At 34.6% G+C, this 26,484-nt stretch overlaps 1 protein-coding gene across 1 annotated transcript; it reads right to left on the bottom strand.

Annotated features, from left to right (window-relative positions):
• Positions 1–24,614, bottom strand: Reck (Reversion-inducing-cysteine-rich protein with kazal motifs). The gene is made up of 6 exons (XM_089108434.1): positions 24,231–24,614; positions 16,432–16,714; positions 14,065–14,257; positions 8,293–8,453; positions 4,750–4,880; positions 1–693 (listed from the first exon to the last, which is right to left on the bottom strand). The coding sequence occupies exons 1-6, from the start codon at positions 24,606–24,608 to the stop codon at positions 85–87; spliced, it is 1,755 nt and encodes a 584-aa protein (XP_088964560.1). The 5' UTR covers positions 24,609–24,614; the 3' UTR covers positions 1–84.
• Between the last annotated feature and the right edge of the window lie 1,870 nt (positions 24,615–26,484).

The following is a 26,484-nucleotide window of genomic DNA, read 5'->3' as shown; positions in this document are numbered from 1 at the left end:
AGATAATAACACATCAAGTAAAAAATGGTTTATTAGAAAGACTTGGATAACGATTTGATAGGCTCATTTATTCTACAAGATCCCCTACTGTCTTAATATAATTAAAAGTAAAATAAACACAAATATATAGTTATTGGATGGAAGGAGCATAGTAGTAGCACTTAAAGAATTACTTTCAAAGCTTCTGTCTGCAGCGACAACTGTACTCAGTATAGCATCAATTTGCACTCTTGGGCTTTTATAGAAGATTTGTTTGTAAATTCTTGCAAGTTCTATATTGCACACATCCTGGTACCTGTCCTCCGAAAAAATATACACAATTACATCCCCTTCATAATGTAAATACCCACCCACTAAACATTCACTGACGGTTTTGAAAGACCGTAAGGCAGCCAGTAAATAGGAAACAGACAACAATTCTTGAGATTCAGTGGCCATCACTATTTTATACATTTGTTTACTACTTGGTAGCAAGCGAATAAAACTTAAACACTTGGGGCAGCAGGTCCCAGGAAGTTTTGAAGAGACACATCCTTTAGGAACTGGGGGGCATTGAACAGTTGAGCACATTTTTCCGACATGGATGCAGTGCCCTGTATAGTCTACGAGGATACCATGTGCTTTTGCTTCACATTCTGAACTGTAAGTGTTGCTGTCGACTCCGCAAACTGCCTTTGAGATAAGGCAAGTACTCTAGAATATAGGGGAAAAAATTATTAGGGCTATTTAATGGTCATTGGCAAATATCTACCAATATCAGCGATCACGTCCTTATTCATGGGCCTGAATATTCCTAATCTACAACGTATCATTCTATTGCGTGTTGTCAGAATAAAAATATCGAGGATTCTAATTAATAAATGACTTTGATTTGGATCTATTTCAATCAATTCATAGTAAAATCGAGATTTACCGTGCTTCTTGATTTTGTCACGTTTTAAACGTAGCAGTTTCATCCTGAAAAAAATTAGATAGACCACGTAAATGATTTATTTTTTTAGCAGCCAAAACATTTAAGGCGTTAAGTTATCAGTATTGAATTACTTGTTTCAGTTTTAACAAAATAAAAAGGAAAAACTAGAAATCAAATCTAATTTTTGTATGTTTGTTTTTCATGGTCCGCAAATTATCAACTATCTATCTTTTGGATTGAATAAAGACTTTGTGGAATTAATACCACCAAATCGCCGACGAAATTTCAAGAGTATTGTAATTTTTTAGGTAAAAAAAAACTGCCTTCAATTATTTTCTAGGTTTTCGAACAAACGCAGTTTAGTGTCATTTATAGCTTTTTCAGTTTCATTAGTCTGTCCGTTTTAGTTCTATTTATATGTTCATTTAAAGATTTGCTGCAAAAGCCTGATGATTGATCCTGTGTGATTTATGCAATTATTTAAAAGTGATGCACGCCTTTTCCTACTTCTATCTCTCGGAAATTTTAGGAACGTCAAGCGATTAAACCATTTTAAAGTAACTCTCATTCTTAGTAGTAAAGTGTTATTTCGAAAACTAATTTATGTGAACTTAGGAAAATAGCCTGAAACCCCTCAAATATGGCGTCGGGTCGGAAAAAAGTACACCATTAGAGTCACCATTTCAAAAAAGTCTCTAGAGGAAACTTAAAGCCTCATGGCTTGAACGAGAAGAAAAATCACTTTTTGCGTGGGTAGAACTGTTGTCCCCTTTTTGTCAATTTATTTGTCCTTCGTCACTGCTAGCGGGGTACTGGAACATCATAGAGAGCTGTTACGGGTTCATCCGAAAGAAAATTGTTATATCTACATGCTTTTTTAAGAACAAAACATAATGTTTCAAATCGAATATTATTTTTAACAAAAGTTCCATCTTCATATGCAAGATCGGGTGCGTCAATAAAAAAAGAAACATGTTTTCTAAACTTTTCAGGAGACTTAAAAAAGAAAAAATTGTCGAGCGGCAGAGCTTGAGTGGCATAATTATGTTTATTTTGTATATCTGGAACGGTGATAGATAAAAAATTTCTGACTCTTCCAATCGATTCCACATGCTGATTCTATCCAGGCAATATGTATAACTCAATGTTATGTTAGTTCAACAATTATGTTTCCACGAGTTGTCAGAAGATCGTTAATAATAGTATTGACGTTGGAAATAGGTCTTAGATGATCTCGAGACGACCACAAGCTGAAATACATGTAACATCTCTACTGTTATAAAGTCTGGAAGAGGCCGTGGGGTTTTGGGCCCGGAGCCTTGCAATTGTTTATATTAAAATCTCTTCGTGACCCTGGTTTGGATAAGGTGTAGCACGTCCACTGTGAAAGAATTTATCAATAATTTTTTTTTTTATTGTTTCCTTGTATAATTTGGGGCCCCGGCCCAGGGGGCTGAATTATTTAGATATAAAAAAAATTGTAATTTTAGTCCATTATGTGTAATTAGTAACTTAAGAAGTACCAGTTTTCACGGAATTCAAACATCTGGCGTGAAATGTGAACTGGCCGTATTTTTGATTTCGGACAGTCTTCATAATCATTTAAAACCTATCTTTAAATGATCCTCAGCTGTCAGGAGAAGAAAAAATGCAACTTCTTTATGTTTAATGGATTTGTGTGATAGTTTGTGATAGTGAATTGCAAGTAAAGAGTGACCCGACCAATAGTAATCGATACCCTACAAAATTTATTTTGATTACACAACACACAACGTCTTTTTCTTTTGCCTCACATGCTTGCTTTTATTTTTTTATTTTTTTATTTTTTTTTTTTTAATTCGTTTTCCTTCAGAGGTGATCATATCAAACCAGTGGTCACAGAATTTCCAGTGGTACCCACTTGAACAGTATTTCAGGTTCTAGTGCACTAACAAAAGGCGGAAGTGATCGGTGGCCGGTCAGGTCCCCTCTCGTGCTATTTTTTGCCCTTGGGTCCAATCACAGCCAGGCAGTGCGTCGCAACAAACCTTGATGGTTGCTATTTAATCAGAGAGGTTGGGGGGAAAAAATGTCTAAAAGAGTATAACAATCTCTGCAGCCATGGGACAAGGGTTCGAAGTTATAAAGGGTTTTTTTTTTTTCACGAAAGCGTTCAAAATAAAATAAGGAAAGGTAAGCTTGTTATACATTGTTGAGCTCAGGATCTTACGGAAATTTAGACAAGAGTATTTTAGGTTTTTCGAAAGACATTTCAGGGGAACTAGCCTGTATTCTGCAAGTGACTAATTCCAAATGAAAAAGCTCATCAGTGAATTAGAATAGATTAGAAACGTAAGAACGTTATACCTTGTCGGAGTTTGGATCGCACATAAGTTTTATTCCAACAACTTTAGGATCCCTAGGACCTTCCTTTCTTATTCAAATGAGCAGTGAATATAATTTCCATAGGCTAGATTCATGGTTAATGGTAAACTTAAGCAGAAATGTGATTATATTGTAACCTTTTAAGCTTAGAATTGAGAGCAGATGTACGTCCTGCAAGATTGAAAGAGTCCCGTAACAGTAAACATGATGTGAGACTGAACGTCGAAATATTACTTCTAATAAGTAATATTGAATAAAAAAAAACTTGTTTTGCATCAAATAAAAAAAAAGGTGGATAGGCCTGTGTAAAGTCTTGTTGAAATTAAGTGGGCGTTCAGACGCTGGATTCTGTCTCAGACTCTGTCCGAGTTTCCCGCTCAGAATGTTTGTAAGCTGAAAATAGGAACTTTCGAGCAAAGTTTTCAGAACTGAAAACACCTATTTAGGTGACAATTATAATTGTGAATTTTCTATTTCTGTAAATACTTTGGACTTTCGACCATTCTGAGCAGGAAACTTGGACAGAGTCTGAGACAGAATCCAGCGTCTGAGCGCCCACTAAGGTTACGCCAGGAACCAATAAAGCGTGATCTTTGGATCCCAAGGATCGACCTCATTTTCCTCATTGACGATCAATGGTTCAATTAATTAATTAATCAAAGAATTTATTGTGAAGAAAAGTAAGTGAAGAGAGACCTGTGCCAATTTTAACCGACACGCAGGAAGCAATGGTTTCATATTCTTATAGAAGAAAAGTCCTATTTTTCCCAAGAAGTGTTCATGGTTATTTGTTTATATTTGTGTCCGAGGGTTGACCTCACTGAACTATTGGTCGTAAATCCATTAGGGGAGGGATCATTCGAATGTAAGTTTGAGATCTCATGGTGCTTTTGCCTTTAAACATTAATGAAGCTCCTGAAAATTATAAGTTTTCATAAATTGTCCATCCATTTAAAGTAACGGTTATTTAAAGTTTTTAATGTTGTCCATAGGCTATTTTGGTGGCTATTTCTGTATATTTTTTGGGACGGGCGTGGTTGTGCACCTAAAGACTTTATTTTTCCAAAAAAAGCCCTTTATAATTTTGTTATATTTTTCTAGCTATTTTCAGAAGAATAATTTTAGAACAGTTTGTCCTAAATAAATGATGAGAATGTAAGTGCCTAGGAGCCTTTCTCACGATTTCTTATCTCATTTTAGCCCTCAACTCTTACAAGAAGATGTAATTTTAGGGTTTTATATTAAATATTATTATGGAAATCAACAGATTCGTGAAACATACATACTTGTCAGCTTTTAGTTAAGGGAGAATTTAATTTCAAAGCTTATTTTATTTAAAATTGCACACTTTTGATTTTAAAAGCAAAAGATCTAATTTTTTGTTCATCTTCGGGAAAATATGTCAATGAGATATCGGCTTGTCCATGGGTTTTGTCTAAGCCCTATCTTATATAAATCTTGATTGTTCATACCTGACATGATCCCCAGTTTGAAAACGGGACGTTGGCTTGGACGAGCTTACAAATTGTTTGATGTGTTCTTCCATAAATGTCGCACACTTGACCCAAATTATTGAACGAACATGCTTCTGTTTGCTTAGGCACTGAAAAATATTTGTTTCTTTTTAGTTTATACTAGATTTCTTTTTTTGTCTTTTTCTTTGTCTTTTGGATTTTAAATCACACCTAACAAGCCAGATCCTTTACAAGTTATTTATGAAAAAGACTTTCCAGAAAAAAAGTTTTTCAATCAAATGTAACGAGTCACACCAAACCAAAGACGAGCAGAAATGAGGTCATAAAATAATTGAAACTTAAATCGAGTAGAAATGAGTATCTATGAATCGCTGTAAATAAATAATAGATTGTAACATTGAATGTAAATAATTGATAGTAGGATCGCGGCTCAGTAACGTTTGGCTACTACAGTCTTGGTTTTCAATAAATCCTCTCTCTCTCTCTTTATAAAAGCTCCGCCGATATACTTGTACTTCTTCGTTCATTGGACCACTGATGGCAGATCAAATGAGAACCCTGGAACACGTATTTTCATAGAAACTTTCTCAAAATGCCTTTGAAACTAACTCGAGACTTCGAAACCCACTTTTAATTTCTAAAAACATCTTATAATAACACTGTACTACTAAATATCGATTTTTATATATGTATCGGAATAAATTAATTTAAAATTTAGTGGTACAAAGATGAAGCCAAGTTTCGCGTTCAAGAGAAATCTGACTTGTCTAGCCGTGAAAAAAAATCTAATGTCGCTTATGTTTATACGTTCTCCGGAGCACTTGCATCTCGGTCCGGCTTTGTATAATGGTTGAGATAGGGAAGGATCCTATTGTATATTATTTATATACAGTGCTATGAATAAACAAGACCCACAACGAACAGAAATTACAATGAATCATCAAATAAAGCTTGAAAAGAATAGAAATTACCACAAAAGGAGTAGCAATAACGTCTCCTAAGACTCTAAAGGCCAGAGAATTATTTCCATTTCACTGTTGTTTTTTCATATTTTTTGTTTGTTTTTTTTGATTTTTTTTAATGTCTTACTTATATCATTAATAAATCAAAATTTCTGACACTTCCAGGAATGAATATCATTCTTTTTTGAACTATCAGCCTACTTTCATTTGTACTTTTCAGCAAAATTGGTGGTTATGATGATTTTATTTCTTTTTCCGTTGTAGCTGTTGGTGCTTTCACAAATAAAAAAATAGTGTTCAAAAGATATATCATTTTTAATTAAATACAAATAACATTCAAGCCGTTTTAAAGTTTTGAGAGGGAGGGAAAATTTAGTACCACTGTTATTTGACAATAGTAATAATAATAATTTTTTTGTTCCCTCTCTGCATAGAAGAAAAAAGAAAATGCAAGCTAAAGGATTAAGCAATAGAAAAAAACACACTCTACAGAAGAAGAAAAAAAATACAATTTTGACTTGCGCACAAAGCATTAAGAGTATCCACTTGGCACCAGTGACAATAAACACAGCCATGAAATCATATTTATACACACTGAAGTTACACATATGGACCCAGATCTGCTTGCCAGTTTTGAAAGTCATTGCTTACATTAGTAGATAGTTCTTCTCTTTGGGCATTGCACCCACTACTTTTTGTGAACGACGGCTTTATGACTTTTTGAAAAATTTCTTTACTTAAACTATTGCTTGTTTATTTGAAGTGAGGAGTTCTATCCATTTTAAATATTCTGTGTTCTGACTTGGAAATTGAGTCCCTGTCATTTGGATTAGATAAATAATAAAAAAGAAACGCTCCTTAAAAATTCTCCCGATGGTAAAAGCTTCTGATGTAAGCCTAGCGGACGCGTTCTTGATTGCAAAGCGTGAATTGATTTAAAATACTATACATTTTGGTGCCAGACCGATTCCATCAGAAGAATTTACTCGTACTTCTTAGTTCCTGCCTTTATCCCTGTGCACTTCCGTCGTAGAAGAACTCTTCTACAGATGCCTCTAATTTCATATCCCCAAAATATTGTCTTAACCCTTTTATCTTACGCTGCTTTGACAACTCGACCGCCCAAAATGAAAAAAAAAGAATTTAACGAAATAAAAATATAAAAATAAATACTTTAGGATATTATACAGTACATATTCTACACTTATTTTGGAATGCAGGTAGAAAATTAAAAAATTCCTTCTTCCCCTTGTCATATTTTCTCTTTGGGTACTCAATTTTACATGGGGGGGAAATTTCCTGAGAGTTGATCGTCTGTGGGAGAAATTTTCTGGTGGGAGGAATTGTCCACAGGAGAGGGGCTGTTTTCAGGGGGAATTTTCCGAGAAGTAATTTTTTAGGGGGGGGGGGTGAGTTAGCCTAGAAATCAGAGAAATTTATATGTTGATAATTTAATTTGTCATTTTTTTTTTTTTTTATTTATTTATTTTTTTTTTTTTTGCAAAAGAAATTCTAACTTCCCAGGATCTAGATTCTGAATGCACCCTTGTGTATTGCTATACCTTAATTGTTTTTATTTTTCTAATTCAACAGCTCTACCTATTTATTAAAGTTGCACATATTTCGTGGGAAAACTTAAGGGAGGTAGGATATTAACCCTATGTTAAACCCCTATTTTAAAAAAAACGTATAATGACTTCTCGCCTAACTTCATCGCCTAAGTTAGATAAAGATATTTGTAAGGTTTATTCTTATATTTAAGAAAAAAACCGAAACAAATATTACCTCAAGAAAAAAACAAAATAAACAAAATCATTCCTTCGAAGATTATGTAATATATATATGACAAAACCAGCTCTAATACACTAACTGATGATATTATATTTGTAGAATTCTAGAAACTAACACCTCACTAAAAACTGAGCTTGCTTGTATTTTGTAGTTAAATATGATTTAACTAAAACCGTACACTAATAATCCGTACACTAATAATGTAAAATTATTATCAAATAAATAATCTAAAATAAAAAAAATATTTTATTACAATTGGTAAGCTTCGGCTCTTTTATAGTTTTGGTGGTCTTCCGTAATAATGAAGCCTCTAAAAAATTCAGCCAGTAGCATGGTTATAAAAGTGTCATTTTTTGTTCTTTTTACACTTTTTGGGATCTCTAACATTTTTCACAGTCGGGGCCAAATTTCGGCACTTCATACCTAAATGATACTTTTTATGAATTTTTTTTGCCTTTTCAATATAAGTACTTGAAAACACGTTTCTGACTGGTTACATATGACATATGTGTCATGCCGGCTTTCTTTGCCTCCCTCCATGAGCTTGGATCTTTGGCTCTTGTCAATCTCGGGCTTGGGCCCCTGCGCAAGGGCCTTGGACCCTTACCTTTCAACTTGACTATTGAGGAAGTATCAAAGGTTTGTAGCTTCTCGATTGACCAGCATTGGCACTCTGAAACTCACATTCTTTTAAAAGTTTTTCCAAAGAAAGAACTAAATACTTTTTGAAAGATTTAATTAAGACTGGATTCTCTAACGAAAGACAAGAAACATGCCTGCCGCTTACCGCAAATCGCCTGGGGACAGTCGTATTTGTCTTGCCACATTTTGTAGGCTAAACAGACTATGTTAACTGGTATTTTAACCTCATCCATTTGACAGTTGGTGGAATTTTCATCTCCCTTTATTGAGCATTTGCCAGGCTTCGTATTTACTTGCATATTACATCTAAAATTATTGAGTTAGTTGTTTTAAATTGAAAATGGAAAACGATCTAGCTGCTGTTTATTCACCAGCTGTTCACAAAGACGCTTTAAACAGCTAGGGGAGGGGTCCAACTTACCATCTTTAGTCAAAATTTTCCCTTGAAGTCTGCAAATCAATTGGAATCCAACCATACACAATAGATAAGAAGAATATATATTTTAAATGAAAATGGCCTATTTAATATAACAAACTATTGGTTAGAAAATTTATTAGGTTGATTTTATACAGTTCTTTACTAGAAATGGTTAAGCAGCCGACGAATCACAAAACTAGGAGCTAAATTTTACTTTCAGCATTATCAGATACAGAAATTATATCAAGCACAGAGTAACCCTGTTTATCGGAGTACAGCACAAATATCAGAAGAAACGCACTAGTATCAAATTAGTAAAGATTGAGACATTTCACAAATATTTTTTCCAGCCACCTCGTAAAGAAGAAATGTTTGCAGCAACTTGGGACGAGGAAAATATCCATGCAAGTTCGAACCAAAGCATTCAACTCAAAAATCAGCGCAGTCACAAATATACTTCTTAACCATGAAGTAACAACGTGAAAAAAGCGGCAGTACAGAATTACCCAGTAGAAGTAATAGCAAATAATTGCCCTTTTTGTAGTAAAAATATTTGAGTAGGATAACTTGATTTTTTTTCGACTAATGTATGCTTTAAAAATGCTTGTACAGTCAACTAAATTATCTCCTCGATACCCTTTGAGGATCCCGTTCTCTATCAGTGAAAGTCTTCTGTCCAGACAGATTTAATAAATTCGTTCATCCCTGAAAGAAACTTAAGCCAACAACGCTAGTGCCCACAGAATGCAAACCTCTGACAACCTCCAAGTGTAAAATTACATAAAAGCGCTTAAACATGGCTATCGAAATTATGAAAACTTCGAGTACGACCTCTAACTATTATTAAATAATAAAAAAACAAGTTTTCTTAACTGAAAGTAAGGAGTGACATTAAAACTTAAAACGAACATTAATTGTTCCGTGTTTGAAAGGGGCGGTCCCTTCCTCAACGCCTCACTCTTTACGCTTAAGTTTTTTTTATTATTTTAAAAATAAAGTTGTGAGACAGAGTCAGACTTTAGCGTAAAGAGCGAGGCGTTATATTTTGTTCTAATCACAAACCCCTGAATCACAAAGGCCGGTTAGTTAGAATAGAAAGCTCTTTTGAAAGTACTAAAAAAAACTTTAGCGTAAAGAGCGTGGTATTGACTAGGGGGCGAACTCCCTCGTATACGTATAATTGCTGTTGGTTTTAAATTTTAATGTTGCTCCTTACTTTCAGTTGAAAAAACTTGTTTTTTTTATTTAATTTCTGATCGTTTTTTAAATAATGCTGGGAAATCCGGCACCCCCTTCATAGAAATGTCCTTTCCCAAGGAAACATCCTCCATGGAAAGATCCTCCCCCGTAACCTCCTCCGACACCCCCCCCCCCCGGCCAGAAAAAAATCCCTGCTGCAATCATCTGTATACTTTCTATTAACCAATATTATGCATAAACACTGGAGAAAATTAATAACTTGCGTCCCTTCCTCCGGGACTTGTGGGGCATTAAATCATTCAGAAAGACCTATTTTCAAAATGTTCGGCTATGCTGAACAAAATGGCTATCTAAAAATTTTGATTGGGTGAGTTTGGGAGAAAAATGAGTGTTGGAGGGGGCCAAGTTGCCCTCCAATTTTTTTGGTCACTTTAAAAGGGAACTAGAACTTTTAATTTCCGTTCGAATGAGTCCTCTCACGATATTTTAGGACTATTGAATTAATACGATCACCCTTGGGGAAAAAAACAAACAAATAAACATCCATCCGTGATCTTTCTTCTGGCGAAAAATACGAAATTCCGTATTTTTGCAGATAAGAGCTTGAAACTTCTAAAGTAGGGTTCTCTGATACGCTGAATCTGATGGCGTGATTTCACTAACATAATATGACTTTATGGGGTTGTTCCCCTTTTTTCGAAAATAAGGCAAATTTTCTCAGGCGCGTAACTTTTGATGGGTGAGATTAAACTTGATAAAACTTATATATTTGAAATCAGCATAAAAATCTTATTCTTTTGATGTATGTATTAGCATCAAAACTCTGTTTTTTAGAGTTTCGGTTACTATTGAGCCGGTTCGCTCCTTATTTACAGTTCTTTACCACGAACTGTTTGATTAAAGAAACTGATGCGACCTTAATGAAGGGCAAATGAGACCGAGCAAATCTAATTGTAATTAAATTAGGATCGGATCTCCAGGTTGTACGCGATAAAATCCACATTTCTGCTACCATCTCATGATGAGATAAAGGGCAGTTTGAGAAAATTTAAAGATTTTTTTTAAGATAGGGTATATTACCATTCCTGATCCATTTTGTGCTTTGTCATTATATGCTTCAGATGATTCGCTTTATAGATGGCAAGGGGTGCGTCAATCGGATTTTAATAAGCCTGTTGGCTGAGAAATGACAGCCCTTGTCTTTGCTTCATTTTTCTTTTCTTTTTTTCTTTTCTTTTTTTATTTAAGACGAGACGAATATTACTTAAAGCTAAATGTTGCAAGTTAAAAAAGTACTTTGTCTGAGTGGGTGCTGTACTTCCTCACAGGTGTTATAATACTATCAGAAGATGTATAAAAAAAGAGTTAAACATATGAACAGGAAATTACAGCCAATTTTGGGAAATATTTGGTGCTTATGGTGGAATATCTGGCTATGAATCCTTATTATACCATCAGTTAAATCGATAAAGAACCGGAGACTGACTACAGCACTACCAAGAAAGCGGCTCGAATGCTTGAAGCTGCAACAATAGTTGAAATGATAAATTATAAAAGTATTTTATGTGTTACAAAAGAGCGGTTTGAATTCTAGACTTGGTAAATACATTAGATTAACGTACAAGAAATTGGCAGGGGAAGCGTTCTGCCAAATAGGTTGGCTAGGTTGACCAGAACTCTACTCAGTCTCCTGGACTGCATTCAAGTCTCTCAGACTGTATTCAAGTTGCCTGGGCTGAACTCAAGTCCCCTGGACTGTACCCAGTCTCCTGGATTGTAAATCACGGAGAGAAATGTAGCCATTTTTTTGTAACTTAAATTTATTTTTGTTAAAACAGGTTCTTTCATATTCAGTTTACTAAAATTATCTTTTTCTAACAAGTCAAGACAAAGTGTACAAAGGAGGGTAAAGTAGGAAGTTTGTCTCTTCATCCTGTTTTGTGCTCTGAACTAAATTTGCCCATTAGACTTCATTTAAATTAATTTTTTTTTCATTCTTTTTTTTGCATAATGTTTGTGTTGTTTTTTCACTTTTCTTTAGGTGTTAATAGTTTCACTTGCTATCATATAATTTAGTTTTTATTTAAGTTTTTTTTCTTCATTCCTGCTGTTACAGACTTCTGAATGTGAAGCCGAAATATTCGGGCTTTTATGAATACTGCATTGATTTTCCCTTGCTTTTTAAAAATTGTACCTTTCTTTTAAAGCATTCACTTCATATTAATCGTATACGGAAAGGTGTAGTCTAAGAAATTGTTTGCTTAAAAAAAAAAAAAAAAAAAATCTGCAGCAATGCAGGGGGTGGTAGAGAGAAGAATCAAGACAAGGCAGGCATATAACACGGGTACCCATTTCAGTACGCATATTTTTACATTTATTTCCATTGTTTTTGCATAAAAAGCACAATTGAACCTTTTCAGAATCGCTGTATTTTATACGTTCAGTAAATCTGTTTCGAAACAAAAGAGTTCAAGATTCCAAATTTCCTAATGTGAGCAATTTGATATGAATGCATGGGGAGGGATGAAACTGCCTACATAAGCCAAACGAGATAATCCTTCAAAAATAGAAAAATAATGGATTCAGAATTACTTTTTTTTTTCAACTTCGAACCCTTCTCCCAGGTAAAATCTTCAATCTTCATGTGTGAGATATATTTAAACAAGAGACAGATGTTATGCGGTTTTTGGATTATAGCAAAGAGTATCTGCAGTAATATGATTCTAAAAACTCAGGGATAGACATTTAGTGGCCTACTATTTTTTTTTCTTACAAAAAACCTATCTATGAAGACAAAATATACCTGCATAGACAAAGTTTTAAGAGAAAAACAGTGTGCTTTTAGAAAAGGTAGAGGATGTGTCGACCACATTTTCGCTCTTAGGTTAATAATTGAAAATGTCTTATCCATGTATGGTATACCAGACAAATACATTAAAGGAATTAGTGCTATGTACGAGAACAACACTGCTGCGGTTAAGGTAGGAAATGAGGTTAGTAGTTGGCTTCTTATTAAATCAGGAGTTAAACACGGTTGTGTTCTGTCCCCCTTTATATGGATCATTTCGATGGACTTGGTCCTAAAAAGCATAGGAAAGGCAATGGGAGACCACGGAATCAAATGGGGAGGAAAACTCTCCTGGACTTAGATTATGCTTATGACTTAAGCACCCTAGATGAAAGTGTGAGCAAAATGAATGAACTTTTAGTGGTTTTGCAAGTAAGGGTGCTAGAATAGGTTTGAAAATTAATGTTAAGCAGACTAAGTCACTAAGGCTAGGATTAAGTGAAGATGAAAAGGTGACGTTGGGTAACTAAAAGATTGATCAGGTGGACAAGTTCACTTACCTTGGTAGTATCATTAGTAAAGACGGCGGGAGCAGTGAAGATATTAAAAGTAGAATTGCCAAAGCTCAGTGTGTTTTTTCACAGTTAAAGAAAATTGGAAGAATATGAGGATAAGTCTGCAAACCAATACTAGAATATTGGAAGCTACAGTGATGACAGTGATCAAATATGACTCTGAAGAATGGGCGCTCCGAAAAGCGGATGAAAATTTGCTAGATGTTTTCCAAAGTAATTGCCTACGAATTGTTCTGGAGACCTGAAAAATGCGCGCTCCGAAAAGCGGATGAAGATTTGCTAGATGTTTTCCAGAGAATTTGCCTACGAACTGTTTTGGGTACCCAACTGACTGACCGTATTTCAAACAGTAGGCTGTGCGAAAAGTGTTGTTCAATCCTGCTGTCCAGGGCTATGATGAAAGAAAGGCTGACATGGCTAGGGCACGTTCTGCGGATGAAGGATGGCAGATTGCCGAAGATTATCCTTTTCGGTAAACCTTCTAGGGCTAAACGGAAAGCAGGTTGTCCTCGTTTGAGATGGGAGGATGTCATAAAGAGCAATTTAAAGGAAATGGAAACTTCCTGGAAGGGTGTAAAGAGGGAGGCTTTGAATAGATAGGGATGGAGAAGGAGCGTGCGTAGCTGTGCTAGCCTCAGGCAGCTTGGTGCTGCAGTGAGTTGTTAGCAGCAGTAGTAGTAGAAGACAGAATGCGATAAAGGCCATAGGATAATATGGAATCCAATGGGAAAGCAAAAATCTCCTGGATTTATATTATGCAGATGGTTTTGTGTGTGCCAGACAGAAATTTCGGTAAAATGAATGAATTTTTGCAGGTTTTCGAAAACTCAGGGTGCAAGAATAGGTTGAAAATTAATTTTAAGAAGATGAAGTTTGTTAGACAAGGAATAAATGAAAACAAACAGGCGGTATTGGTTAATATTAAAAAAAGCTCACCGTGCAATGCATTGGTTTGGATAAGTTTTTCCATTTTTTCCACAAACTGGGGCATAGATCTCAGGGCATTTGCAAGGTAAAGCTGAGTAACCTTTAATTGTAATATCACGACTGCATTTTCTCTTGGTGCAAGTTAGTTCACCTCCACTGCAGCCACAAACATTACAGTCGTATCTGAATTGCAAACCATGTTCTAAAAAGTAGATAATCAAGATAACTCAGTTTTGTGATCATTTAACTAAAAGCAAGCATCATGAGCAAGCTTTAACTGTAATATACAATATCTGTTATTTACAAAAATGAAAAGACGGAACAAAAAAATTTAATTAAAAAAACCTAAAAATAGCTGAGAGAGAGAGCAACAGATTTTTGTAAAACTTACGAAAAGATTGATGCAAATTAACTTTTGAGTTATATTTGTAATTTGTCACTCTTATAGCAGAGCAAGAAGCTGCAGAACAGCATCTCTGCGTAAGAATTATTTGTTTGTGTCTACGAACAAGGCAAAAATTATAGAAGCTTGAAAAAAACTGAGCCTCGTATTCAGAATGTGGGAAAATTTAACCAAAACGTGCCTATGTACAAATAACGAAAACATCTTTTGACACTAAGCGCCCATGTTAGAAATTTGTTGTAAAATTGTCGTTAGTTAATTCACATTAATGGTAATAGATGATCCCAAACAAAAATATGAATCTGAGAATTAATTCAACACGAATATTAAACTTGATCTACCAATTTTTTTTATGAAATAAAGAGTGACCGTTATTAATGGAATACCATACTAAAAAATTGAATTTTGAATACAATATGCAAACTAAAAGAATTATTTTTTATACATTGATCCAGATATGTAAACTTCGTTGATTTTTATTAGCGCAAAAATATTTCCGGAATTTTAAAAACAAGTAAAACGTTCCAAAAGGTCTTGGAATCCATTAAAATTACCTTATGAAATTAGAAATGTTTCAGAACCCTAGAGCAGATGTTTCAAGCTCTAACTGTTTAAGACAAAATTCGTGTTTCGATAAGTAATGAAACGGATGTGTGTTTTTTTATTCCAAAGGTAATCAATAAAATTGTAGTACTTTATCGACAGAAACCCCATTTGACAGAAACAAAATATAACGCTCTTTTTAAATAAAAATGAAATTATAACAATAATAAAAAGCCGCGCAAAGTAACTTTTTGTTAGTAGTTGTGTCTAAGAAGTAACAAGTAAAGTTTACTAAAAGTTAAGTTTGTTACTTAAGTATCTGAAGAACCAAGGCTAAAATCCTATCCAGTAGATTTTCTCATTTAGTCAATTGGATGAGTTTTGTTGAAATACTCGTTATACAGTTTTCAATTTTTGGATGCCCCACTGCTGCTGAAATAGCAGGCACACCGCTGAAAAGACATACAGTCCACGCAAAATGAATAGATATTATACACCATCTATCCAGTACAGTAGCAGTTATACAGCATTGCATGGTCATAGGTTTTAGTTCATTTGTATAATCGGTATTTGTGCATTATAGGGTACACACGAAAGAAGTCAAGTTTGGTTAATGCTAATGAAGTAAAATAAAATAGGATGAATATATAACAGTTTAGAAAGAAATTTAGGCTACATATTTGCACATTAGGGGGGGGGGTAAAGTATAGCATATATTAAATACTTAACGTAACCTAGGTGCCCCCCCCCCCCATCTAAATCTCAAAAAACAACAGTTTAAATATTGTAAACGCAATAACAAATCACGCTTTGCCTTCCATTTATCTAGCAAATACCCGTTTCTCTGGTTTCCTTGTAAGTCTATAGCAGTGTATACCATATAATGCACAAGTACTGTATAATCTTATCCCATTCCAATCTAAGGAGTCTGGCTCTTCATTGTTCCCCTTCTGGGCTATATAGTAAAACTATTCTAGAGATTTCAAATTTCTTATGTGCACGGTAAATAAATAAATTTTTGAACTAAATTCAACTAGACCTGGACTAAAGTGTCAACTCCTTTTTTAAGTCAGACATAATCCTTAGTTGCTATTACTTACGAATAATCATTTGTCTTTGCACAGATCATTATTATTTCTGCCACAAAAGTGCGGGCATAAAAATTTGTCAGTGTTTGCTAGAAATTTGCTTGTCAGGCAGATAAAATGACTTGTGTTTGGGTTTTCTTATCAGAATGGCCTTTCAATTTTAAGTTTTATTTATAAGAATAATGCCCTTAATAGATAGAGCGGAGTTTTTACACTACAAGGGAATTCAGTTTATGGATATATGATCCTCTTCAGCACCTATTGACTGAAAGTGAAATTTATAAATAAAACAATCCTAAGCTAAAATTACCGCTAGAATTGCTAAAAAAAAAATTGTCTTACCAACTTCCCGATCTCCGACCATGCACGGTTTTGGTTTTGTTGGAGATAGTTTATTACAACTACCAAAGGAGCCATTTTCACCACATTTGCATATTTCAGAGCAGTGTTGGCCTTGGCAGGGGACAAAGATCCAAGTGCCAGCAGATACCTTGTGCGTTTGTGCACGACTAATCGAACATCCTGATCCACAAGAATATGACCAATCATCTAAATTATTACTTTCTGCTATGCAAATTTCATTACTTCCAGTGCAGTGTTTTGAGTTTGAACAAGGTTTTTTCACCTTGAATGGGTAAAAAAAAGAAAAATTTTATCTTCCGCAATTAATATTTCAGTAGCGTGATACAAAACTTCTGGGCCACATTTCAAGGGAAATTTAAGCAATGACGCATAAATACTTTTTGGATCAGTTGGTGCGAACATATTTGCTTTTACTCTGAATACAGTCACAATTCTAATTTGAAACTTCAGAAGCTAAAAAAAAAGTTAAATATGAACAGTTTTTCAATGGTGAAATTAGAACAAAATCAACCTTTCACATTTTTCACTCTAAACCATATCCACTGCATTCTTTTTAATAGAAAAACTAATTCATAAATAATGGAGAATAACAAAACAAAATAAAGCATTGAATGTCTGAAAGTGTAAATACTGTTTAAGTCACGGGACATTATTTCCAAGATTTAGGAATTAACTAAGATATATTTATCGAAATTAGCCCATGCGCTAGATTTTAATGAATCCAATTTTTCAGGATATTAATTAGAAAAAAATATGAAAAAGACATTTTCAAAAAAAAGTAGAGCCACATTGAAACTTAAGACGAACATATATAAAGTCCTATAATAATTCAAACTTAAAACGACCAGAGATTACAATCAAACAATAAATGACGCCAAAACCCAACAGAAACTAAAATAGATAATTGCATCAAACAAAATATACCAGATACTGATATGGACGAATAATTAAATCCTAAAACTAGTAAAAATTAAAATGAATACTTAACTCAAACATAAACAAACAGAAATTGCTACAAACAGGAGCTTGGTTACTCCCTCTTCTAATTGCAAACCCCCCTTCTATTTTGTGTTATTTGGGTTTTATGGAAAACATTATGTATTTTCAACACTGTACTTCAATTTTTCAAAAGATCAATTAAAAATAAATTCCTGTGATAATAGAGATAACAGGAGAGAATTAATGAAAACAACTGATTATCTAATAGAAGATACATAGCTGTTCGTGGAATTTCATTAAATTAAGAATTTAAGAGGGAGTATTTTTTTTTTCTGTGTTATAACTAAAAAAAATGTTTAAATATATATTGTTTTCAGTAAAGCGCAAATAACACAATATAATTTAGAAGGTTTACAGTTAGGGGAAGGGTAGTAGCCAAATGTTTCGTTGTTGTTGGTCTGTTCATTTTAAATTGAATTGTGTATTCATCTTAATTTTTAACCGTTTTGGGACCTAACTAGTCGTCTGTATCTGTTATTTTTAGGTTTTATATGAATATTTATGTTTCGTTTTGAGTTTCGTTTATTCTTTGGTTTTAATATCTGGCCATTTTCGGTTTGGTGCATTTCTGCTCGCCTTTTTTTCTTTTTTTTTTTTAATTCCCACCTCCTCTCCTCTCGGTGACTTTCAAATTTTCTTTAACAATATCTCATAATTTATTTAATGTCACCTACTCTTTTCTTAAAAAAAAACTGCTCGCCTTAAGTTTTAATATGGCTATTTTGTTTTATTTGAAAAACTCCTTCCTCCGGAATTTTTTTAAATTTATTTCTGTTCGTATTTGATAGCCAAAGTTTTATTATTGGTCGTTAAAGTGAATATTTCTTAAGTTTCTCAGATTTTTGGCCTAAGAATTAAAATATTGGATAATAATTTACATTCTTAGGTTGCATAAGGTGGTGTGAGCGTTGGCTTTGATTGCGTTCAATACTCTGTAAATTACATTCAATTTGAAATCAGGTTTGGAACGGTTCTTGAACTAAGATTTTGGTTCAACAGCAATTTATAGATAATTTACCTTAAATTCTCATGGGAAAATTTTGCAAATATTGCACATTAATGGAAATGGAATAAGAAAATGAATCATGGCTGCATCATCTTAGTGTTTACATTTATTGTAGTTAAAATAATTACTGTATAAATCTTTTTTATTTGAAATCAGGGTTGAGAACGGCTCTTGAACTGATTTTGAATTAATAGAAATTTCTTCGTAATATCAAACAGTTCGTGGTAACGAACTGTAAGTAATGATCGACCCGGCTCAATAGTAACCGAAACTCTAAAAACCGGAATTTTGATACCCGTAGATACAGAAATAGTATTAAATTTTAATGATGATTTCAAATATGTAAGTTTCATTAGGGTTAGTTATACCCATCAAAAGTTACGCGCCTGACAAAATTTGCCCTATTTACGAAAAAAAGGGGAAAACATCCCCAAAATTTCATAGAACTTTAATGAACATCACACCATCGGATTCAGCGTATCAGAAAACCCTATTGCGGAAGTTTCAAGCTCCTATCTGCAAAAATGTGGAATTTTGTATTTTTTGTCAGAAGAAAGATCACGGATGCGTGTTCATTTGTTGGTTCTTTTTTTTTTTTTTTTCTTTGTTTGATTTTATTTTCCCAGGGGTGATCGTATCGATCCATTAGTCCTAGAATGTCGTAAGAGGGCTCATTTGAACGGAAATTAGAAATTCTAGTGCCCTTTTTAATTGACCGAAAAAATTGGAGGGCAATTTAGCCCCCTCCCACACCCATTTTTTTCTCAAAGTCACCCTATTAAAATTTTAAGATAGCCATTTTGTTCACCATAGTCAAATATCTAATAAATATGTCTTTGAGGATGATTTAATCCCCAACAGTTCCCAGGGGAAGGGCTGGAAGTTATGAACTTTGCCCATTGTTTACATATAGTATCGGTTAATGGGAAGTATAAAGACGTTTCAGGAGGGATTTTTTTCTAATGGAGAGGGTGTCGTAGGAGGGGGTTATGGGGGAGGATTTTTCCATGGAGGATGTTTCCTTGGGGGAAGGGACATTTCTATGAAGGGGGCGCTGGATTTCCCAGCATTATTAAAAAAAACGATCAGAAATTAAATAAAAAAACTAGTTTTTTCAACTGAAAGTAAGGAGCAATATTAAAACATAAGACAAACATAAATTATTACGTATATGAGGGGATTCACCCCCTAGTCAATACCTCGCCCTTTTCGCTAAAGTTTTTTTAGAACTTTCAAAAGAGCTATCTATTCTAATTAACCAGCCTTTGTGATTCAGGGGTTTGTAATTCGAACAAATTTCGAACTTTAGCGTAAAGAGCAAGGTATCGACTAGGGGGCAAACTCCCTAATATACGTAATAAAACATACGAATATAGATGTTCGTTACGTAAGTTAATTCGTAAGTTACGTCAGAACAAAATTTCGAGAAAGCCATTTAGCCAAAAACAGTAAAATTAATATGGAAATTTTGTTTTACTTTTTCATGTACGATGAGCAAAATTCAAAGCTGCATTAATTAAAAAAGTTCAGAAATTATATAAAAAAATGTTTTTTTTAACTGAAATTAAGGAGCGACATTAAAACCTAAAACGAACAGAAATTATTCCGTATATGAAAGGGGCTGTCCCCTCCTCAATACCTCGCTCTTTACGCTAAAGTTTGAATCTGTCACACAACTTTATTTATTAAAACAATAAAAAAACTTTAGCGTAAAGAGCGAGGTATTAAGGAGGGGACAACCCCTTTCATATACGAAATAATTTCTGTTTGTTTTAAGTTTTAATGTCGCTCCTTACTTTCAGTTTAAAAAACTGGTTTTTTTATTTAATAATCGAAAGAATCCTCCTGGAAGAATGTTCAAAAGATATTGTCTGAGCCTGGGAGAATGTTCAAAAGATACACATAAATAAAAACGGAATATGAAAAACAAATATATATCAGACGCATCATTCAGCTCTCTCTGTGGCTGGCTCTTTAAACTCTTTTATTTTTTACTTTGAAGTAAGCATTTGCTTGATGTGATTGGAAACAATATCTCTGCGAAAACCTTCATGTACGTGATTTATTTTGAATGAATTATTCATCCCTCTAAACATTTCTAAAAGCTCAGAAAAAAAAATTCCCTAGCCGTGCTTCACATATTTCATATACACCCTTTTTAAAATCTGGACGTACTAGGTCCTTTTTGTAAATTTCAAAATCCCCCTCAACATTCTCTGAAACTACTACTATCACTAATAACTAACTGCAGTACCAAATCCCTCCATGTCAACAAAGCTACGCACGCTATTCTTCCATCCGATCTATTCAAAATCTCCCTCTTTACAACCTCCCAGTTCCAATCTCCCTAAATCTACAACCCAAGTTCCAATTTCCCTTAAATTTTTCCTCGCGATATCCTCCCACCCCCTTTGGGGAAAACATGCTATTCGTTGGGCCCTAGACGATTGGCCGACAAGGACAATCTGTCATCTTTCATCTGCAGAACGTGCCCTTGCCATCCAATCTTTTCTTTCATTATAGCCCAAAAAGTGGGATTGAATCACAGTTTTCGAACAGCCTACTGTTTAAGATATGGTCAGTCAATTGGGTACCCAAAACAATCCGTAGGCAATTTCTTTAGAAGACACCCAGCAGATCCTCTTCTGGTTTTCGGAGTGCCCATGCAACCTCACAACCACTGTGTTTAAAAAACTCATTTGCCACACTATCAGCATCTTTTTTAATCCTTTTAATACTGTCGCTAATTCTTCCTCACAAAATAAATCTTTTTTCACATCCAAAGTCTCACAAACTTTTTCATTCTTTTATATATCTTTTCCAGTCACTCTGTCATGGTTTAGCAAATTCTCAAAATGTTCTGCCTATCTCTCTTTAACTCTTTCCTTATCACTAATTTTGGCCCCGTTTCTATCTTTAACTGGGACAAGTCGAGATTGACTATTCCTTTTCAATTTGTTACCATGCCTGTACAATATTTTTCTATTACGCCGTCTGACTACATTTTCTAGATCATTGGTGGTTTTGTCCATGGCCTCCACTTCACATCTCCTTAAATAACATTTTAAGGCTTTGTCCACTTGCTTTACATTCCTCTTTTTTTATATGATGCATCAGTCAAATAATTCTTGTGCATGCCACTCCTCCTCTCTATGAAACACAAAGCATTTTTACTAATATTCCTAGCTGCGTTTCTATATTTCTTCCCTAAGACACCATTAGCAACTTCACAAATTTCTAAAATTATTCCATCCATCTTTTATGCCGTTAAATTTTAAACTCTCTATTTAGTATTCAACTGTTCCTGGAAAGTTTCTCTCAAATTTTCGTCTTGGAGTCTACCAACATCATAAAATCCCGGGAGGCAGTTACCCTTCTCAAATTTCAGCTTTAAATTAACCCTAGACACTACTAGATGGGTGATCTTTATTTTAACATCAATAAGAGTACTCCTATATACCCTAGTATTGTAATGATCCTGCCAGTCTTCGGTTTACAATAACATGATCAATAAGGATAGCTTTATTACCATCATTTGAATAGCCTGTTAACTTATAGGCCATTTATGACCAAATACTGTATTGGTTAAAAGCAGATTGTTATGCCTACAAAATTGCAGGAGTATGAGACCATTACTGTTTTCTTTTGCTGGGCCAAATTTACCTCTGCTAGGATACTATCTATACCTATTTTTACCGACATGGGCATTCAAATTCCCTTATAAATATACGAATGTTTTCTACCTGGGACCCTGTCTATTTGTTCCTGCAGCTGTAAGTAAAATTTATTTGAGTCACCATTGCCTCCATAATCGGTTCTACAGGGCATATAGTACTATGAGTGATACCTTCGCTTTTTAGTCATAAAATGAGCGACTACTATTATATTATTGATTCTTTCCCAACTAAACAAAACTTAGCATCTTCCTTATTTATCATGAGCCCTGCTCCCTGCCTATGCACCCTATCCTTCCTGCCTGAGTCAATTAATTCTTTATCACCTAATTTTATGTTTCCTACTCCTACAATATGAGCTTCCGAGACTCCAAATAAACCCAGTTCGAAACGTCTGAATTATCTTTCAAAATGCCAATACGACGGGTTGTTTTAAAGTCATTACAGTCCAAGTTTCCTTTTTCATATTTTTTTAAATATTGAAATTACTATGGCCTCAGGAAAAGCAATGGTCCCAGAATCTGTGCAAGACGGGGATAAAAAAAATTTCTTCTCAGGTCTACACGAAGTGCTGAAGCTGGCTCAGCACCGGACATCACATCGTTTCTTTTGATTAGATACAACATCCCCATCGCCATTTCGGCCTATCATGCATATAGATCGGGTTTTCAGCTGGGGTAGGTTGCCAGCAAGCACATCGAGTGTTGGCGAATGTTCTTACTGAGGCGACTAAAAATGGATTTGAGTTACATTTATGCGCCTTGGATCTCTCCAAGGTCTTTGACACAGTTACCCATTCCCAAGCTCTTTTTTCCCTTTTTAACATTTCGGTTATTTTTCTTCTTAGACATTGGTATTCCAATTTTTTTGCGGATTAAAACGGACATGAGTGTTTCCGAAAGCAAAATTCCAGTGCGGCGTGGGGTCCGGCAGGGTGCCTTCCGTTCTCCTTTTATTTTTATATTTTGTATATCATCTGTTATTTCTTCTATCCCACCCACTTGCATTCTTAATTCCGTTAACATCTCTTATCTTACTTCTGCAGATGATATCCTTTTGATCAGTAGGACTAAAAAGGGGCTTTCCCTGTCTGTCTCAGCAATATCATCTAAACTTCATACCATTGGACTTTCTCTTAATCTTTCAAAGTGTGAATATCTCTCATTTGATAGTAATAATATGACCCCTCTAGTTTGCGGATCTTTTTCTGTCCCGTCGGTTCCTTCTTTACGGTGGCAGGGTATCAATGTTAGTAAAACACTAAAACCTTTCCGAAAGCTCATCGTCGCTGATTGCAAGAAGGAAATTCAGTTAAGTTATTCTAAATTGTTGCAAATCGAGGTAGATACAATAGAAAGTCTCTTGCTAAATTATATTCGGTTTTTACAGATCATTCGGTTTTGTTTCTGTCTGGAATTTACCTTTTTTTTTCACCAAAAAGCCATCAGATCACTTCATTCATATTATTTCCGGTTTTCCTGTTTTCTATTGTATCTGCCTCCATTGTATAGAAATTGGAATCTTATATCTGTTTATAAAACATATATCTGGTGTAAAAACAATAAAATCAATGTCCTGGTTTCATAAGATATTTAATTCAAGATGAAGTTCTGTGGGAATGACAATTATATGGGAGCACTACTCGAATTTGAAACTTGCGAGTGCTCTTGGCGATTTTTAAACAAATACAGCTAATCTACAATTAGATTTAGGCCACATTGCAAGGCCTGCATGCTTAGTTAAGCACTATTTACCTAATCTGTTCATTGTTTTTATTGGCTTAAATTTTCATACAGCAAAACCAAAAAGGAAGAATTTGACTTTTCGTTCGTTTCGCTCCCTTAAGTTTAACAGAGGAGATTTTAAAACCAATCTGGTTTTATTCTCTCGAGAAGTAAGACATAACTATGAATGTTGTGCAAAAATGTGACACAGATATAAACCAGTGAAATTAATTCACATTTGTTGCCATGAAATTATTCGAAAGTGATCACTTATCTTTTATTAAGCTCGTATCATTCATTTTATCTCAAAAAATCTGTCTTGGTCTTTTTGAAAATGGCCGTTTATGTAAACGCAAAAGAAGGTGTAGAGTTTACCTTATGAAATTCTTCTTGCAGTTTTTGCTCGGGATCCAGATATTCCTTTAGCGAAATGCATTCACTCTCACTTTTGACGGCAAAAATATTGCACATGTAACCTGCCATGTCAGCTCGATCAGAATCTTCTAGGCAATCAAACAGCAGATCATAGCACTCTCTCCAACATATACGTGGCATAATTAACTGATCTTGATTTTTTCCGCATGGTTTTATATGATGGTAGCAGGAAAAAGCTTGCCACAACTCCGGATGACACTTAGTAACATTCACTGGAAGTCTATGGTCTAAGAACTTAATGCCGGATTTTCCAGATACCCAGGATGCGTAGTCAATCTGAGCTGCGTTATCTGATGTGGTTTTGCATGACCTGAACATATCTGCTGATCTAAGTGAAAACGGATGGATTATTATTTCTGGGAACATATAATGCTGATTTTTTTTTTTTTAAATGTCATCTTTTTTTCTCTACCTGAAAAATTTCCTTATCTAGCTGCACTTGCTCATAAGCACTGAACAACTAGTTATTAATCTAATAGAAAAATATTTTTATCTATAAAACCTTATTATAAGATAACCCGAGAATAAAAAATTTAAGTTTCCTTTAAGTTTCATAAAATTCATTTAGTTTAATTGTGATTTATGGGGGAAATGTGACTTTACATAAATTAAGGGAGAAATCATAGGGTGGATAGGTTAGGTCCCAGGATGTCCTGGAAGCATAGTTTAAGTATATGCCCTATACCCTTTTTAAGGCAATGTGATAGATCTAGTCTTTTTTGTTTGCACATGAGTACAATTGCTCTGTTAGACCACAGACTGGTGTTCTGGTGTAATTGATTCTCGTAGAGTCCATGAACATTTTGATTGCAATTTTGGTTGTTAAGAATAGAAGTCAATCTTTTCAAAGCTCACTCCTTATCCTATCCCGTGAAGTAAATATTTTCTTTGTATGTTTTCTTGTGACCTCCTCCCACGCTTTTCCAGATCTATCTAATGCCCCTTTGCCCCTGGAGGATTTTACTTTTCCACTAGAAGGAAGTCCTGTTTTTGAAGGTTTTTATTATCCTTAAGACGTGGCCTAAATTTCTTTACCTTTTTTTCACTATAGCTTTATCGATTTGAATCAGACCACATTTCTGTACAGCTTGTTATTCGATGAAACGTCCTTACAGACAATTTTTCTGTAAAACATCTAGCTTATCTTCCTCGGCCTCTTGAAGTATGTACGCGTTAGACTTATAACTTACCACTTTTTCTACCATACCTTCTAGCAATCAATCAATCAATCAATCAATATCTTTACCCAAAAGAGCACACAAGGGTCCAAAATGGGGTAAAAAAAGAGAAAGAATACACACATAGAAAAGACCGCACTGTTGCGAATAACATAACATAGCCTAAAAATAATACAAATAGCCTAACATAAAAACAGTAAAATACGAAAGAATAATAAATAATCTATTAACACATAGAAGGATGAAGGCTGTTTGACTTATTCAGCTTGGATAAAAAGCGAACCTGAGACTGCTCAGTAACTATTAGGGGTCGACTAGCGGCTAGAGGCCAAGAATAGAATTTTCTTTCTAAACCACAGGAGTATACATAAGACAAACTTCACGAAGCAAATATATACAGCCGAGATAATTTCCTTTGTGAGTGCTGAGGCGTGAGGCATGTTAAAAGTGTCGCACACATGGGCAAGAATGCTGGCTTTACAACGGACTAACATTACTAACAGTTTTCTACATTTCTTGCTTAGACATATGATGATAAGCGTTCCCGTTGATTTTCGCGCAATCTCCAAGTGGGAAAGCAAGATGCTTAATGTTGGTAGATATCTGAATATTCTGGTTTTCTAGGTTTATCAACTTTGCATTACATATGGGCTTGCAAAGAGGAACAACCTTGATCTTCTAATCATTAAACTTCAGCCTAATTTAGGTATATTTCCTACTAAGCACGGAACATTTATTCTCAACGGACGACACTGTTCTGCTAAAATTTCAAAATGTGACTAATTGCTTATGGAAAGGTCCAGTCAACTAAAAATAAAATTGACTTTATTTGGGGGGTGGGGCCAACCCCAATGTTATTGTAAGAGGGGGACGAAGTTACCCCACTCTGGTGGATTCCCTTCCAAACTCCGAGTTGGGATTTACAAATAACATAATCATCACGGCGGGTACTTTCACAGCAACTCGTAGCCTAGCATATATTTTTAACGCATACACAATTAAGTGATCAACACATC

The sequence above is a fragment of the Artemia sp. Qi Xiang Cuo genome, chromosome 1, assembly GCF_049724085.1.
Source record: "Artemia sp. Qi Xiang Cuo chromosome 1, ASM4972408v1, whole genome shotgun sequence".
NCBI classification, from domain to species: domain Eukaryota; kingdom Metazoa; phylum Arthropoda; class Branchiopoda; order Anostraca; family Artemiidae; genus Artemia; species Artemia sp. Qi Xiang Cuo.
The sequence above is the reverse complement of the archived record's forward strand: the minus strand, read 5'-3'. Positions and strand labels throughout refer to the sequence as shown.

Bases quoted from the DNA above. Each gene is read 5' to 3' on its own strand.
- Reck (XM_089108434.1), bottom strand. From the start codon at position 24,608: ATGTTCAGGTCATGCAAAACCACATCAGATAACGCAGCTCAGATTGAC. The intron at 16,715-24,230 runs GTAAACTCTACA...TACCCATTCAAG, and splicing joins TGCAAGAAGAATTTCATAAG to GTGAAAAAACCTTGTTCAAA. The intron at 694-4,749 runs GTATGAACAATC...CCTATATTCTAG, and splicing joins CAAACTGGGGATCATGTCAG to AGTACTTGCCTTATCTCAAA.